This window comes from Salvelinus sp. IW2-2015, linkage group LG19, assembly GCF_002910315.2.
Source record: "Salvelinus sp. IW2-2015 linkage group LG19, ASM291031v2, whole genome shotgun sequence".
In the NCBI taxonomy this organism is placed as follows: domain Eukaryota; kingdom Metazoa; phylum Chordata; class Actinopteri; order Salmoniformes; family Salmonidae; genus Salvelinus; species Salvelinus sp. IW2-2015.
This window is the reverse complement of record NC_036859.1, coordinates 10,590,098-10,605,842: the sequence shown is the minus strand read 5'-3', so window position 1 is coordinate 10,605,842 and position 15,745 is coordinate 10,590,098. Positions and strand designations below refer to the sequence as shown.

Genomic DNA, 15,745 nt, shown 5'->3' with positions numbered 1-15,745 from the left:
TCAATCTCCACGGCTGGCCCTTAAATGTACACAGAGGGCTAATATCAATAACATGCATGTCAATCTCTCCTGGCTCAAAGTAGATGAAAGATTGACTACATCACTACTTGTCTTTGTGTGAAATATTGACGTGTTGAAAACACATAACTGTCTGTTCAAAAAGCTAACACACAGCTCAGACACCCAAACATACCCCACAAGACATACCACCAGGGGTCTCTTTAAAGTCTCCAAGTCTAGATTGCTTGTCTAGCTTGCTAGCTAAGATTTTGAAAGTATGATGTTGACATGATCAGTACAATCAAAGCTACGGTAGATATAACGTGATTTGACATCATTTTTGGATGGGCCTTCTTGGATGGGCACTTTTAATGTAAATCTATGACAGCACCCAAGGGGCTGGAATTTTCGAGCTCTCTCCGTAGTGTCCCAATAAGTGACAGACCACTGAGCCAATCACGACGCAACTAGAGAAAATTACCAACCTCTGCTGGCTGCCCCACCACCAAAGAAAACACTGAGCTAGGCTGAAACACCTGCATTTTGGAGCTGCTTTACTCAAGAAAGCAAAAAAAGGACCATATTTGTATGTGGCTTTATTAACTCAAATCCTTTCTTTATTTTTTCATTGTTTGCAAACTGATATGTGACACGTTTTATGCCAAAATAACAAACAAAACAGGCAACCAAAAAAACACCTTTATTTAGTATTTATTTTTTAGCTAAACAGGTGGGGCTCAAAACAGGTGGCAAAGCCCCAACGGTCCTGAATGGCGGGTCGCCACTGCTACTGATGGTATCCCCACAAGGTCACAAAATGGACTGGATTTAATATTAAGGAAATAGGCTACATGAGATGTAATAACTCACTGAATGGAAATCAGGTGCAAATCATGTACATTTAGTTTACAAAGGGCTTCTCTAGATGATGTGGAGAAGAAAAGATGACGCCAAGATGGATTTCCTTCTGAGGTAATTGAACCAATTTCTTGATTGTCTTGATTAATTGACCCTTTTAACCTTTGGGGCTTAAATTTAAAGAAGAACGGGTTTCAGACACTGAAGATGGTTCCAGACAAAGTTCCAAACAATCAAATCATCCAAAAAATGAAGAAATGAAAGAAGTAATGGCGTGTTGTACCAGAAATGTTCATTCAAGTCTATGTGTCGTCAGGCCCATATCTATTTAACGACGGTCCTCAGGTTTAGGTTTAATATTAACATTTTAAATTTTAGTCATTTATACAGGGGTTCCCACATTTTTTGCTTCGTGACCCACCAATTGATGTGGCTTTTGAATCGTGACCCACAATAAGGGTTGAGCAGTGAAAAAAACCACACACAAACCAAAGAAATATATATGAATAATATCCACTTCTTCAAAACATTTACACCTAACTGAATGCAGATTTGAGTATGGGCTCTTGTGACCAATGTTAAGAAATTTACTGTATAATTATGAAATTATTAGTAACAAAGCAGGGTTTTTTTCTGGATAAAAAAGTGGTGTAGGTGATGGGCAAGGCCATGGGCTGAACTCTATCTGGGCCATGGGCAGGAACATTTAAGGCCCTCATCTTGGCAGCTCAGTTTTAAAGCTAATATTCTGCAATTCTACACAGTTGCCATAGAGCTGAGTGAAAATGTTGCCGTTTTAATCTAATTTCCTGCAATTATACGCATTTTTACATAGCTAATGCTGTGCTCTTTAGGCTCAAATATTATAACAAAATCAATGAGAGCCTGATTATCTAGCTTTTACTTTGGTGATTGTAAATTCTCAAAGATTACTTTACTGACTTTATTGTTCCCGTGGGGAAATTTTGTTTAAAGTGGTGTTTAAATACAGTAGACAACAAATTGACAATACAAAATTCATAACAGTTACTGTGCATACAGTATATACCGATGAAAGAAGACTAGGCTGCTGGCCTTACTGGGTGGATTGGAACATTAACCCGAGCTGTTTAGGAGGGATATCACACCTTGCACAAATTATTGTCTAGTTCTGCTTTTCCTGGTGGTGGGTGCCCTGTACCTGCACCCATAGGGGAGTAGTTCAAAGTACAGGTACAGGGGGTGGCTTGGGTCTAAAATTATTTTGTGAGTCTTGCTGAAGGCCCTGACCTTACAGATCTCATCCAAGCCTGTCTGTTTGACTCCAAGTACCTTGCTTACTATGGTGATAATCCTTCTCAGCATATTTTTCTGGCATTGTCAAACCAACAAAAAATTCAAAAAGTTAAAATGCTCTCAATGAAAGATTTGTAAAACAGAGTCAGTATAGTACAGTCAACATTAAAATATGCCAGCTTTTAGAGAAAATACAGTCTCTTCTGGCCTTTTTGTAGATCAGGTCTGTTCATTTACTCCAGTGAAGCTTATTGTGCAAGAGGACACACAGATATTTGAATTCCTCTACAATCTCTATTGTTCGCTTCCTGAAGTCTATGCACATATCTTTGGTATTGTTGGCATTGAAGACCAAGTGTGATTCATCACACCACTCTACAGAGTAATTTACGACGAGGCCATGGTGTTCCTCGTTTTCATGCAGCAGGCTGATCAAGGCAATGTCTTCAGTGAACTTGGCGAGGTGTCTGTCAGGATGGGAACTTACAAATGTTGCTGTACAAGATGTACAGGAGTGGGGCCAAAACACATCCCTGTGGGGAGCCTGTGTTGGTGGTGCGTTTGTCTGACACGTGGGGACCCACCTTGACCCGCTGTGAAAACCAGCCCCCCATCTAAGGAGAAGTCCCTTATGAGTCTCTGTGCCTGAATGTAAGGCTGAATTGTATTGAAGGCAGAAAAAAGGTCGACAAACAGAACCTTGACATGGAATTTGGCGCCCTCTAGATGTCTATAGACTATGTTGAGGAGAGTAATAAAGGCATCTTCAACTCCTCTGCTGGGCTGATAATCAAAGTGAAAGGGGTTGAGAAACTGCTGGGTGACGCTGAGGATCTGACTTTTCATAATCGTCAAGGCGACAGCGGGATTAGATGCTATTTAAAAAATATATAAGTTCTTTTATCTTTTCGACATACTTTTTATTTGGTTTTAGTCATTGAAGTTGACACTAAAAGTGTTTTTCCATCCCAAAAAGTATAGATTTTTTTTTTTACAGAAAATGTAGTCTCGCGACCAACCTGGACCCCTGCCAAGACCCACAAGTCGGTCCCGACCCACAGTTTGGGAACCACTGATTTAGCTGACGCTCTTATCCAGATCCTCTTACAGTTCAAATTCACTCTTCGTACTGTAGCCTACAAATAGCATAAACAAGCTTACAGGCTTACTGTCCCGATTCTGCGCTAATTGACGTATCTGATTAGCCAATTGTTCCACACAGATAACGTTCATAATATGAATACCTTAAGCACCAAGCAATTTTATTAACTTAAGTCTATGTTAAATCTACTTATCTCAAGATCTACTTATCCGCCCCAACAGATCCACAGACAACACAATCGCCATTGCACAGCACACTGCCATATCCCACCTGGACAAGAGGAATACGAATGGGAGAATGTTGTTCATCAACTACAGCTCAGCTTTCAACACCATAGTGCCTCCAAGCTCATTACTAAGCTCAGGGCCCTGGGTCTGAACCCCTCCTGTGCAACTGGGTCCTAGACGTCTTGATGGCCGAACCCAGGTTGTGAAGGTAGGCAATAACACCTCCACCACGCTGATCCTCAACACGGGGACCCCACAGGGGTGAGTGCTCAGCCCCCTCCTGTACTCCCTGTCCCCATAACTGTGTGGCTACACAAGTCTCCAACTCAATCATCAGGTTTGCTGATGACACAACAGTGGGAGGCCTGATTACCAACAACGATGAGACAGCCTACAGGGAGGAGCTGAGAGCCCTGGCGGAGTGGTGCCAGGAAAATAAACTTTCCCTCAACGTCAACAAAATGAAGGAGCTGATCATGGACCACAGGAGACAGCAGAGATGGGGCCACAGTGGATAGGGTCAAAAGCTTGAAGTTCCTCTGCGTGCATATCACTGAGGACCTGAAATGGTCCCTCCACACTGACACCGCAGTGAAGAAGGAGCAACAGCGCCTCTTCAACCTCAGGAGGCTCAAGAAATTCTGCTTGGCCCCTAAGACCTTCACAAACTTCTACAGATGCACCAGAGAGCATTCTGTCGGGCTGTATCACCGCCTGGTAGAGAAACTGCACCACCCGCAACCGCAGTGGTCTCCAGTGGTGCAGTCAGCCCAACACATCACCAGGGGCACACTGACTGCCCTCCAGGACATCCACAGCACCCGATGTCACAGGAAGGCCAAGAAGATCATCAAGGACCTCAGCCAAGCAATCCACGGCCTGTTCACCCTGCTACCATCTATCTCTTACATTTTGTAGGTATTCTCTTAAAACTGCATTGTTGGTTAAGGGCTTGTGAGTAAGCATTTCACTGTAAGTATTCGTACCTGTTGTATACCTGTTGTATTCGGCGCATGTGACAAATAAAATTTTATTTGGATTTGATCAAAGCTGGGATTGACAGACTGAAAAATAGCTTCTATCTCAAGGCCATCAGACCGTTGATCAGTCATCACTAGCTGGCCTCCGTCCGGTACCCTGCCTTGCACCTTAGACACTGTCACTAGCCAGCTACCAGCCGGTAGACTACCCTGCACCGTAGCGACTGCTGCCCCATGTACATAGAGTAGCTGAACACTGCTCACATAAATAATGTTCACATAATGTTTATTGCAGTTAGAAAAAGATACAATTAGCATTCCTGCAACATTATTTTGTTGACATTTTATTTGATCTGAGAAATTAAGCTAATTGATCACTCACTATATATGTACAGTGCATTCAGAAAGTATTCAGACCCCTTGACATCTTCCACATATTGTTACAACCTTATTCTAAAATGTGTTAAATTGTTTTCCCCCCTAATCAATCTACACACAATACCCCATAATGACAAAGCAAAAACAGGGTTTTAAAATGTATTGCAAATGTATTAAAATTAAAAACTGAAATATCACATTTACATAAGTATTCATACCCTTTACTCAGTACTTTGTTGAAGTACCTTTGGCAGCGATTACAGCTTCAAGTCTTCTTGGGTAAGACACTACAAGCTTGGCACACCTGTATTTGGGCAGTTTCTCCCATTCTTCTCTGCAGATCCTCTCAAGCTCTGTCAGGTTGGATGGGGAGCGTTGCTGCACAGCTATTTTCGAATCTCTCCAGAGATGTTCGATCAAGGTTCAAGTCTGGGCTCTGACTGGGCCACTCAAGGACATTCAGAGACTTGTCCCGAAGCCACTCCTGCGTTGTCTTGGCTGTGTGCTTAGGGCCATTGTCCTGTTGGAAGGTGAACCTTCGCCCCAGTCTGAGGTCCTGAGCGCTCTGCAGCAGGTTTTCATCAAGGATCTCTCCGTACTTTGCGCCGTTCATCTTTCCCTCGATCCTGACAAGTCTCCCAGTCCCTGCCACTGAAAAACCATCCCCACAGCATGATGCTGCTGATGGGGGTCACCTTGGGGTCATGATAGGGGCTACACCAAATTATTAATGTATTATAATAATTGATTATGCTCATGTTGTATTAATAGAAGAGGAAGGGCTATAAGACCCTCCCCCACTACATGTATAGGGTCTTGGACCACAGATTAGCAATATATGCATTATAATGTTTAATACTGTTCCACAGTTCTTTTCTAGTCTCTGCCTCTTATAGAAACGGTCTGAGCAGATGTGTGAGCCATTGCAGTCAAAATAGGAGGTCTGTTGGAAAGCGTCTTAAGGCTTAAAGAGATACATAAACACAGACCCCTGCAGGGGAGTAAATAGATAAGAGTCAAGTCAGACTGTAAGCCACACATGAATGGAAAATTAAAATCAAATCAAATCAAATTGTATTTGTCACATACACATGGTTAGCAGATGTTAATGTGAGTGTAGCAAAATGCTTGTGCTTCTAGTTCCGACCATGCAGTAATATCTAACAAGTAATCTAACCTAACAATTTCACAACAACTACCTTATACACACAAGTGTAAAGGAATGAATAAGAATATGTACATAAACATATATGAATGAGTGATGGCCGAACGGCATAGGCAAGATGCAGTAGATGGTATAGAGTACAGTATATACATATGAGATGAGTAATGTAGGGTATGTAAACATTATATAAAGTGGCATTGTTTAAAGTGGCTAGTGATACATTTATTACATACATTTTTCCATTATTAAAGTAGCTAGAGTTGAGTCAGTATGTTGGCAGCAACCACTCAATGTTAGTGAGGGCTGTTTAACAGTCTGATGGCCTAGAGATAGAAGCTGTTTTTCAGTCTCTCTTACTGACCTCGCCTTCTGGATGATAGCGGGGTGAACAGGCAGTGGCTTGGGTGGTTGTTGTCCTTGATGATCTTTTTGGCCTTCCTGTGACATCGGGTGGTGTAGGTGTCCTGGAAGGCAGGTAGTTTGCCCCCGGTGATGCATTGTGCAGACCTCACTACCCTCTGGAGAGCCTTATGGTTGTGGGCGGAGCAGTTACCGTACCAGGCGGTGATACAGCCCGACAGGATGCTCTCGATTGTGCATCTGTAAAAGTTTGTGAGTGTTTTTGATGACAAGCCGAATTTCTTCAGCCTCCTGAGGTTGAAGAGGCACTGCTGGGCCTTCTTCACCACTCTGTCTGTGTGGGTGGACCATTTCAGTTTGTCCGTGAAGTGTACACCGAGGAACTTAAAACTTTCCACCCTCTCCACTACTGTCCCGTCGATGTGGATAGGGGGCTGCTCCCTCTGCTGTTTCCTGAAGTCCACGATCATCTCCTTTGTTTTGTTTTGTTGACGTTGAGTGTGAGGTTATCCTCCCTGTAGGCCGTCTCGTCGTTGTTGGTAATCAAGCCTACCACTGTAGTGTTGTCTGCAAACTTGATGATTAAGTTGGAGGCGTGCATGGCCACTCAGTCATGGGTGAACAGGGAGTACAGGAGAGGGCTGAGAACGCACCCTTGTGGGGCCCCAGTGTTGAGGATCAGCGGGGTGGAGATGTTGTTACCTACCCTCACCACCTGGGGGCGGCCCGTCAGGAAGTCCAGGACCCAGTTGCATAGGGCGGGGTCGAGACCCAGGGTCTCGAGCTTAATGACGAGTTTGTAGGGTACTATGGTGTTAAATGCTGAGCTGTAGTCGATGAACAGCATTCTTACATAGGTATTCTTCTTTGTCCAGATGGGTTAGGGCAGTGTGCAGTGTGATTGCGATTGCGTCGTCTGTGGACCTATGGAGCGGTAAGCAAATTGGAGTGGGTCTAGGGGTGTCAGGTAGGGTGGAGGTGATATGGTCCTTGACTGTCTCTCAAAGCACTTCATGATGACGGAAGTGAGTGCTACGCGGCGGCAGTCATTTTGCTCAGTTACCTTAGCTTTCTTGGGAACAGAACAATGGTGGCCCTCTTGAAGCATGTGGGAACAGCAGACTGGGATAAGGATTGATTGAATATGTCCGTAAACACACCAGCCAGCTGGTCTGCGCATGCTCTGAGGATGCGGCTGGGGATGCCGTCTGGGCCTGCAGCCTGGCGAGGGTTAACACGTTTAAATGTTTTACTCACGTTGGCTGCAGTGAAGGAGAGCCCGCAGGTTTTGGTAGCGGGCTGTGTCAGTGGCACTGTATTATCCTCAAAGCGAACAAAGAAGTTGTTTATTTTGTCTGGGAGCAAGACATCGTGGTCTGCGACGGGGCTGGTTTTTCTTTTGTAGTCCGTGATTGACTGTAGACCCTGCCACATACCTCTCATGTCTGAGCCGTTGAATTGTGACTCTACTTTGTCTCTATACTGAAGCTTAGCTTGCCTTGCGGAGGGAATAGCTACACTGTTTGTATTCTGTCATGTTTCCGGTCACCTTGCCCTGATTAAAAGCCGTGGTTAACGCTTTCAGTTTTGCGCAAATACTGCCATCAATCCACGGTTTCTGGTTGGGGAATGTTTTAATAGACGCTGTGGGTACAACATCACCGATGCACTTGCTAATAAAGTCGCTCACCGAATCAGCGTATTCATCAATGTTGTAGTTTGACCCTATGCGGAACATATCCCAGTCCACGTGATCAAAGCAATCTTGAAGCGTGGAATCCGATTGGTCGGACCAGCGTTGAACAGACCGGAGCACGGGTACTTCCTGTTTTAGTTTCTGTCTATAGGCTAGGAGCAACAGAATGGAGTCGTGGTCAGCTTTTCCAAAAGGAGGGTGGGGGAGGGCCTTATATGCGTCGCGGAAGTTAGAATTACAATGATCCAGGGTTTTGCCTGCCCGGGTTGCGCACTCGATATGCTGATAAAATTTAGGGAGCCTTGTTTTCAGATTAGCCTTGTTAAAATCCCCAGCTACAATAAATGCAGCCTCAGAATATGTGGTTTCCAGTTTACATAGAGTCAAATGAAGTTCGTTCAGGGCTGTCGATGTGTCTGCTTGGGGGGGAATATACACGACTGTGATTATGATCGAAGAGAATTCTCTTGGTAGATAATGCGGTCGGCATTTGATTGTGAGGAATTCTAAGTCAGGTGAACAAAAAAAGGACTTGAGTTCCTGTATGTTGTTATGATCACACCACGTCTCGTTAATCATAAGGCCCCCGCCCTTCTTCTTACCAATTACTGCTGAGCCCTTAGAAAACACTGGACTAATGTTTTCTCCTGCAAGTTTGTATAACTGTATATGCATGGGCTTGGTCTCATGAGTAGAAGGTGTTGACGTAGGCAGTTACACCACTAGGGGTCGACTGGTGCCAGGTTTCCTCCAGACGTGACGCTTGGTATCCAGGCCAAAGAGTTTATTCTTGGTTTCATCAGACTAGAGAATCTTGTTTCTCACGGTCTGAGAGTCATTTAGGTGCCTTTTGGCAAACTCCAAGCGGGCTGTCATGTGCCTTTTACTGAGGAGTGGCTTCTGTCTGGCCACTCTACCATAAAGGCCTGATCGGTGGAGTGCTGCAGAGATGGTTGTCCTCCTGGAAAGTTCTCCCATCTCCACAGAGGAACTCTGGAGCTCTGTCATAGTGACCATCAGGTTCTTGGTCACCATCGGGTTTGGCCGGGCGGCCAGCTCTAGGAAGAGTCTTGGTGGTTCCAAACTTCTTCCATTTAAGAATGATGGAGGCCACTGTGTTCTTGGGGACCTTCAATGCTGCATAAATGTTTTGGTACCCTTCCCCAGATCTGTGCCTCGACACAATCCTGTCTCGGAGCTCTAGGGATAATTCCTTTGACCTCATGGCTTGGTTTGTGCTCTGACATGCATTATAATTTTTTTAAAATATATATACATATGCAAAAATGTATAAAAACCTGTTTTCACTTTGTCATTATAGGGTATTGTGTGTAGATTGATCATTAAAAATTATTTTAATCATTTTTAGAATAAGGCTGTAACGTAACATGTGGAAAAGTCAAGGGTTCTGAATCCTTTCTAAATGCACTGTACATACTGTATTCTCGACATAGCTCATCCTATATAACTACTGCTGTACATACCTTTTTTCTACTTATATATTGTCCAAATTGTCTATACACACACCACATATTTATATTCCGGACTCTGACATTCCTTGTTTTGTTATTGCTCGTTCTGATGTTTCTTAATTTCTTGTTTCTTCTTCCTTGGGAGGGTATATTTGTGTATTAATATTGTACAGTTAGACATTTACTGCACTGCTTGAGATAAAAACACATGCATTTCACTGCACTTGCTTTAACATCTGCTAATCTGTGTAAGTGACAAATAGACTTTGATTTGTTTGAATTCTGAATTTGGCCCTATGTGCATGAAGAGGCCATGACCTGCCCAGCTCAATTAAAAACACTCACTCTTCGCCCTGCCATTTAACTAACAGCACTTTCAGTCTTGGGCAATAACAAACAGAATGCAGATAGGGAGGGATATTGCAAAATAGGCATTTCTTGCTTCTCTTATGACCAAGTGCTACTACATGCAGGATTATCATGAGGATAATCATGTGGTTTTAACTATGGTTGTGACCTGCATGTTGGTAGGCAAGCAGGCAGCAATGCAGGCTTTTGGTTCCAGCATCTTTGGCCCAGGCCCTTATTGCTGCCGATTGTGATGTTTCACTTGCACACTAAAGGCAATGCTGCCGTCTAGTGGTGTTGATATGATTAGACGTTTGGTATTTGCTTAGTTAGGCCTAGTCATTAAACTCAAGACTTTCGATCCAGAAAAGTATGCGGAAGTTGCCTGCAGCAAGTAACTAGCTAGCTAACTAGAGAAATTGAGGACGACTAGCAAGAAACTGTGCAGGTTGGTGTATTATATTTTCTTTGTGAAGAAAAGGTTATAAAGACAAGGGACTTTTTGGTAACTGATACATGAACAGTTATATGCATGACTTTAACTTTAAAGGAGATAAGAATCCAAAAACACATTTGAAGACAAAAGCAACAGGCAGAACAGCAGGAGAAAATATTTGGCACTTGAATCATTATGATGGTATTTATCATATACCAGCATGTTACAATATGTATATGTTATGTTTGAGATTGTGTCATCTTTCATGTTTCTTGTGCTCTTCTCCCTAGAGTCAGATGTGTCTGCTTGGAGAGTCCAGTAGTATGTGTGTACAATCTCTGTGACACCACCCCTGTCTGTCCTGGTGACAGAGCCACCATGTAATGTTTCCACCCTGCTCCCCACCTTCATCCCTGGGAGCAATGTCTGCGGTGGCGGTGACATATCTGCAGCTGGCGTGACGACCCAGTCCCCTGAGCAGGCTCTGTTTGTGTCGGACCGCTATGCCCGGCTCATCCTGGCCCAGATGAATAAGATGCGTCTCCGGGCAGACTTCTGTGACGTCAGGCTACGGCTGGGAGGCCGGGTGTTCAGTGTCCATAAGCTGGTCCTGGCTGCCAGTAGCCCCTACTTCTCCGCTCTGTTCTTTGGGTGGATGAGCGAGGCAGACAAGGAGGTCCAGATCCTAGGGTTGGAGGCACAGGTGTTTGAGGTCCTGCTGGAGTTCATATACACAGGTTCGTCCTATCATGAAATGTACAATTTACTGAGTGTGTAGTGTACAGTAGTATTCATACACAAAACAGTATATAATACAGATTTCTTTGTTTCTTTGAACTGAATCAGTCCAGGCATGATTCGTGTGACGGTGGAGAACATGCAGGAGCTGATGGTGGCAGCAGACATGCTGAAGCTGAGTGAGGTGATGTCTATCTGTGGAGAGTTTCTCAAAAGCCACATGGACCTGTCCAACTGTGTGGGGTTATACCAGTTCCTGGAGCAGATCGCCTGCATGGACATGCTGGAGTTCACTGAGAACTACATCCATGTACACGTTCTGGAGGTGCTACACAGTATTCTTCTTGCTCCATCGGTCTGTCTTCAGATTCTCTCTTTCCCCTTCCATCTCATTCCAATCTGCTGAGTGTGTGTAACAAAAAGTGAATAGCCTGTTCCCAACCTGTTATAACACTTACACCAATGAACAAAAATCACAATCGGAACATCTGCCCTTTAGGTGTGTGTGTGTTGGATGTGTTCTGGGGCCTGTCCAAGGACCAGCTGGTGAAGCTGCTGCGGAGCGAGGAGTTGCGGATCGAAGATGAGTACCAGGTATTCACGGCAGCCATGGACTGGGTCCTTCAGGACGTGGCCAAGAGGAAGAAACGTGGTGGAGGTGCTGGACCCAGTCAGGTTCCCCCTGCTCTCCCCACAGAGACTCTTCAAGTACATAGGTGATGAAATAGAATGATACTCCTGATTTGTCAAGCAGGATCTGTCTTATTTTTACTTATTTATCAAGAAATCCTCTTTTATTTCTTACACCGTTAAAATACCCCCACATTTTTTTGGTTGCCCTGCTAATTATTGAAATTATAATAGTGTCCAAGTCTTTCTTTTGGGATTTTTTTAAGAGTCTATGGGATAAGATACTATATGAATAGGTCACCATGATGTCTCCTCACTACTGTGTTTCTGCAGGTGGTTGGGTTGGATCAGAGATTGGGAAGACGATGGAGCGGTACGACCCGACAGAGAATAAGTGGGAGATCATTGGAAGCATGGCAGTGCCTCGATACTACTTTGGCTGCTAATTCAATTCACTTTCTTTATCCCAAAATGGGCAATTATATCTGGGCATGAAAGTTACAGGCTGACAATGCACAACAAGACATTTCTAACGAAACATACCATATCAATATAATTGCTTCCGCTGTCTCAATGTTTATTACCTCAATTACATCATTTCTCTGAATGGCCTCTGCTCATTCCCCTCTCCCCTCCGTCTAGGCTTCATCTATGTGATCTGGGGGAATCAGTGATGAGGGGATGGAGCTGCGCTCAGCGGAGGTGTACAACCCCATCTCCCGGCGCTGGAGCGCCCTGCCCGTCATGGTGACCCGGCAGGCCTACGTGGGCGTACCTCAACAACTGCATCTATGCCGTGGGGGGCTGGAACGAGGCACTGGGCTCCCCCAAGGAGGTGAGGGAGTTAGGGTAGATTTATATACTGCTAGTCAGGTCAAAACTCAGAGGGGTTGGCACTCGGGCAGTCTTCACATGTCCGTCTCAATTCGGATGTATATAAATACTGCTTTGTTTGAAAAGCAGCACGTTGTCACAATACCTCATCATAGCTTTATGTAGATAGTGACCTCAGACGGTGTCCCTCGAACATGTCTCTGTTTCCCTCTACAGGAGAAGTGGGTGGAGGTGGCCCCAATGGCGGTAGCTAGAGCCGGGGTGTCTGTGTCAGCTGTTAACGGGCTGCTGTGGGGGAGGGGGGGGCTCCAGCAGACTTCTCGGCCCCTGTGACAGTGGACTCTGGAGATCTACGACCCCCACCTGGACGGAGATCGGCAACATGATCACCATCCGCTGTGATGGGGCGTGGCCGTGCTCTGAGAGGAGCCCTAGTGGAACAAGCGTAGGTGGTTCGGTCACCTTATGAGTAGGCTCAACTTTGCGGTTTTAGGTTTCTCTGGAACAAACCTGAATCTCAGACGAGAAGACTGTTGGTTACATGATGAGCAACCTTGCCTGAGACCTGGTTTGGTACCTGGGTGGACACACTAGACAACACATCTGAGCCACATCAAAGACGAGTCCTCGAGTTCATTGTCAACATAGCCTTCACCAGCAATGTGTTTTAACTTTTGAACAGCAGTGGCAGAATGCTGCAGGAGAATCGAATTCTGTTATTTCCCATATTGTACTCAAATAGCCAATAGAGGGTGCGACTCTTAGAATACTTTTTTCATCACCTCACAGAGCATGAACAGAGCCTTTTTCTAGCTAGAACAGTTTGGTCTTTGCAAAATACAAGGCAAATCACTTTCTGTGGTCTTGCAGGGGAATTGATGGATTTCAGAATGTTTGGATTGTTCTGTTATTTTGGATATTTTATTGCTTTTATGTAACTGAACTAGAAATTTATTGTACACAGACAAACAGATGACTGGGAGACTACCAACCGGGAGACTGTTGATTCAAATGAGCTAGCAAGACTGCAGTACCTACTCCGTCAGTTACATGGCAGACCTGTCTGTCTCCATCACTCAGTCATATACTTCCTGCTCTGTTTCAGAGGTGTGCCAGTGTTTCTGGAGGGTAAATAGGGTAAATAGGTTTCATTGTTTACTGTATTTTCTCTGCTAATTTGTGTGGACTTAAACATTGGTGCTTTCAGGACCATTACGTTATACATAAGTGTAAAGGATGTTTGTCACCGATATCCTATCAATTGTTTCAACCTGTGCACTTTGATTGTATATTTGATTAATATTTTTTGCCCAACTTCAGTGTCACATTTAAAATTAACACCAAAACTATTAACTTACATGGGAGTTGTCCATTATCCATGTTGACTGAAGGTAGACTGACTGCTAGTGCGATGGCCTTCATGTGTTTACACGGAGTTGTATTAAACCCTGTACTGCACTTGATGACAGAAGCAAGAAGCTACTACGAGCAAAATGTTACTTATGGTCCTCATGTCAAACTGTTATGGTTGGAAATGCTAAGCTTACAGTATCATTCTACTGAGAAATGTCCCCTTGGTTGGAATGAGCTTGTATCACCTTCATTCAGCAGTGGCACTAGATTACAACGTGAAATTGTATTTCACTACTCACCTGTTGAGGTACGGAAGTGTCTAAGTAGCAAATTGATTAAAAGGAAATCCAGTGAAAATTTATTTTATTGGAAATGTTTGTTGCGTCGCAGCATTTCCATTTTTTTTTATGTTTTCTCCCTGTTTGCTCCTACTGAACTAATTCCACAATGGTCAGTTCCACTGTTCACTTTGAGAGAATTTAGCTTTCAAGTGCTAACTTTAATATCCCTTAGTAATTACCTAGTCAATTCTCTTGTGCCTTGATCTTCTTCTCCGGGCACATCTTCTGCAATGTCAGTGTGGCCACTAGGGAAAAGGTAGCCACCAGAGTGAGTATGGTTCTCATGGCTTTGAACCAGCCGGGGTAACCAGGCAGCAGTGTGAGGTCATAGTGCAGGGCCAGGCCCAGCCCCATGATGACCACTAGGGCTCCCTCTGTGATGTTGTCTCTGCAGAGCAGAGCCAGCCAGGCCAGCAGGGAGGGCACCACACTGTTGCCAAGGTTCATCCAGTTGGGCTGGGCAGGGCTCCCCTCAGGCAGGGCAAAGCCCCAGCGGGCCCCACCCAGGAAGGACACGATTGAAGCCCCGTAGACCACCTGGGCGTAGGCCACCTCAGGGAGGTAGGACTGGGTCACAGCCATCAGGAGGGGGGCACCCAGGAATGGAAGGAGGCCGGAGAAGCCGAGGTACAAAGCAGGCTTGGGCGCATAGGCCAGGGCTTTCATGCTGAGGCGTTGTTGGTTCTCCTGTCTTCTCCCAGGGGCCGTGGGCACGGGGTGACCCTGGCAGAGCAAAGAGGCAGAGAAGCTCAGGGGCCTGAGGCTCAGAAGCCTGTAGGAGGCTAATTTCGGGAACAGTAGTGATGTTGCCATGGAAACTTGTGGTGCCAACAAGGGGTTGGAACTGGTGTAAAAACATTCCCTCTTCACCATGCAGCTGGACCCACGGAGTACCCACTGCAGCGATCGCCATGATGGACCCTGAGAATAAAGACAATTGCAAATGCATTTCTCAGTAGGGTTTTACATGATCTGTGCCTCCATCCTGGTACAGAGAACCCATATGTTCTTGGCTATTTGTTCCAGATCAAATGGACAAAAGATAAACCAATATTATGGCGTCACAGAACTGATATAATGTGTATTCTTACCACACAGGGATTGAAGTGCCTTTTCAATGCAAATGAGAACATTTTCAATCTAAAAGGAAAAGAGGCGCATGCACATTTTAGAACATAAGGAATGTAAAGCCAGTTTCACATGATTGGTATACGTTAATACACATTTCGTAATGCCATATTTTACAAAATCAAGTTGGTTAGTTAGTTAGCTGTTGGTTAGCTTTGACCTCTTCAGCATTAGCTAACGCGTTAGCTACCCAAAATAGATGTGTTCTAACAAAAGCCTTTGCAAATGTAATTTTATAACGTTTAGAAATATATATTATCCGTTTTACCCTTGATCTTCACGCGGTACAGTCCACTTAAAAGTTAGCCATAGCAGAGGTGTGTAAGGTCGTTTTCTCGATTCACAGTGTCTGGCGAAAGTTCGATGTACACACGGTTTGATTAATAGAGCGCCTGGGAGCTAGTGAGTAACGTTCAATATCACA

At 44.6% G+C, this 15,745-nt stretch overlaps 1 protein-coding gene and 1 pseudogene across 2 annotated transcripts; one reads left to right on the top strand and one right to left on the bottom strand.

The window, feature by feature from the left end:
- Positions 1–2,859: 2,859 nt before the first annotated feature.
- On the top strand, positions 2,860–14,213 carry LOC111979583 (actin-binding protein IPP-like; annotated as a pseudogene).
- Positions 10,342–15,691, bottom strand: LOC111979772 (transmembrane protein 69). 2 transcript variants are annotated; one of them, XM_070448805.1, is made up of 4 exons: positions 15,590–15,691; positions 15,285–15,333; positions 14,373–15,114; positions 10,342–11,437 (listed from the first exon to the last, which is right to left on the bottom strand). In XM_070448805.1, exons 2-3 carry the CDS (start codon positions 15,324–15,326, stop codon positions 14,377–14,379), a joined length of 780 nt encoding a protein of 259 aa, XP_070304906.1. In that variant the 5' UTR covers positions 15,327–15,333; positions 15,590–15,691; the 3' UTR covers positions 10,342–11,437; positions 14,373–14,376. The 2 variants fall into 2 exon arrangements, with proteins under 2 accessions (XP_070304906.1, XP_023866234.1); XM_024010466.2 differs by lacking the exon at positions 10,342–11,437 and having other exon boundaries at positions 14,199–15,114.
- Positions 15,692–15,745: the final 54 nt, after the last annotated feature.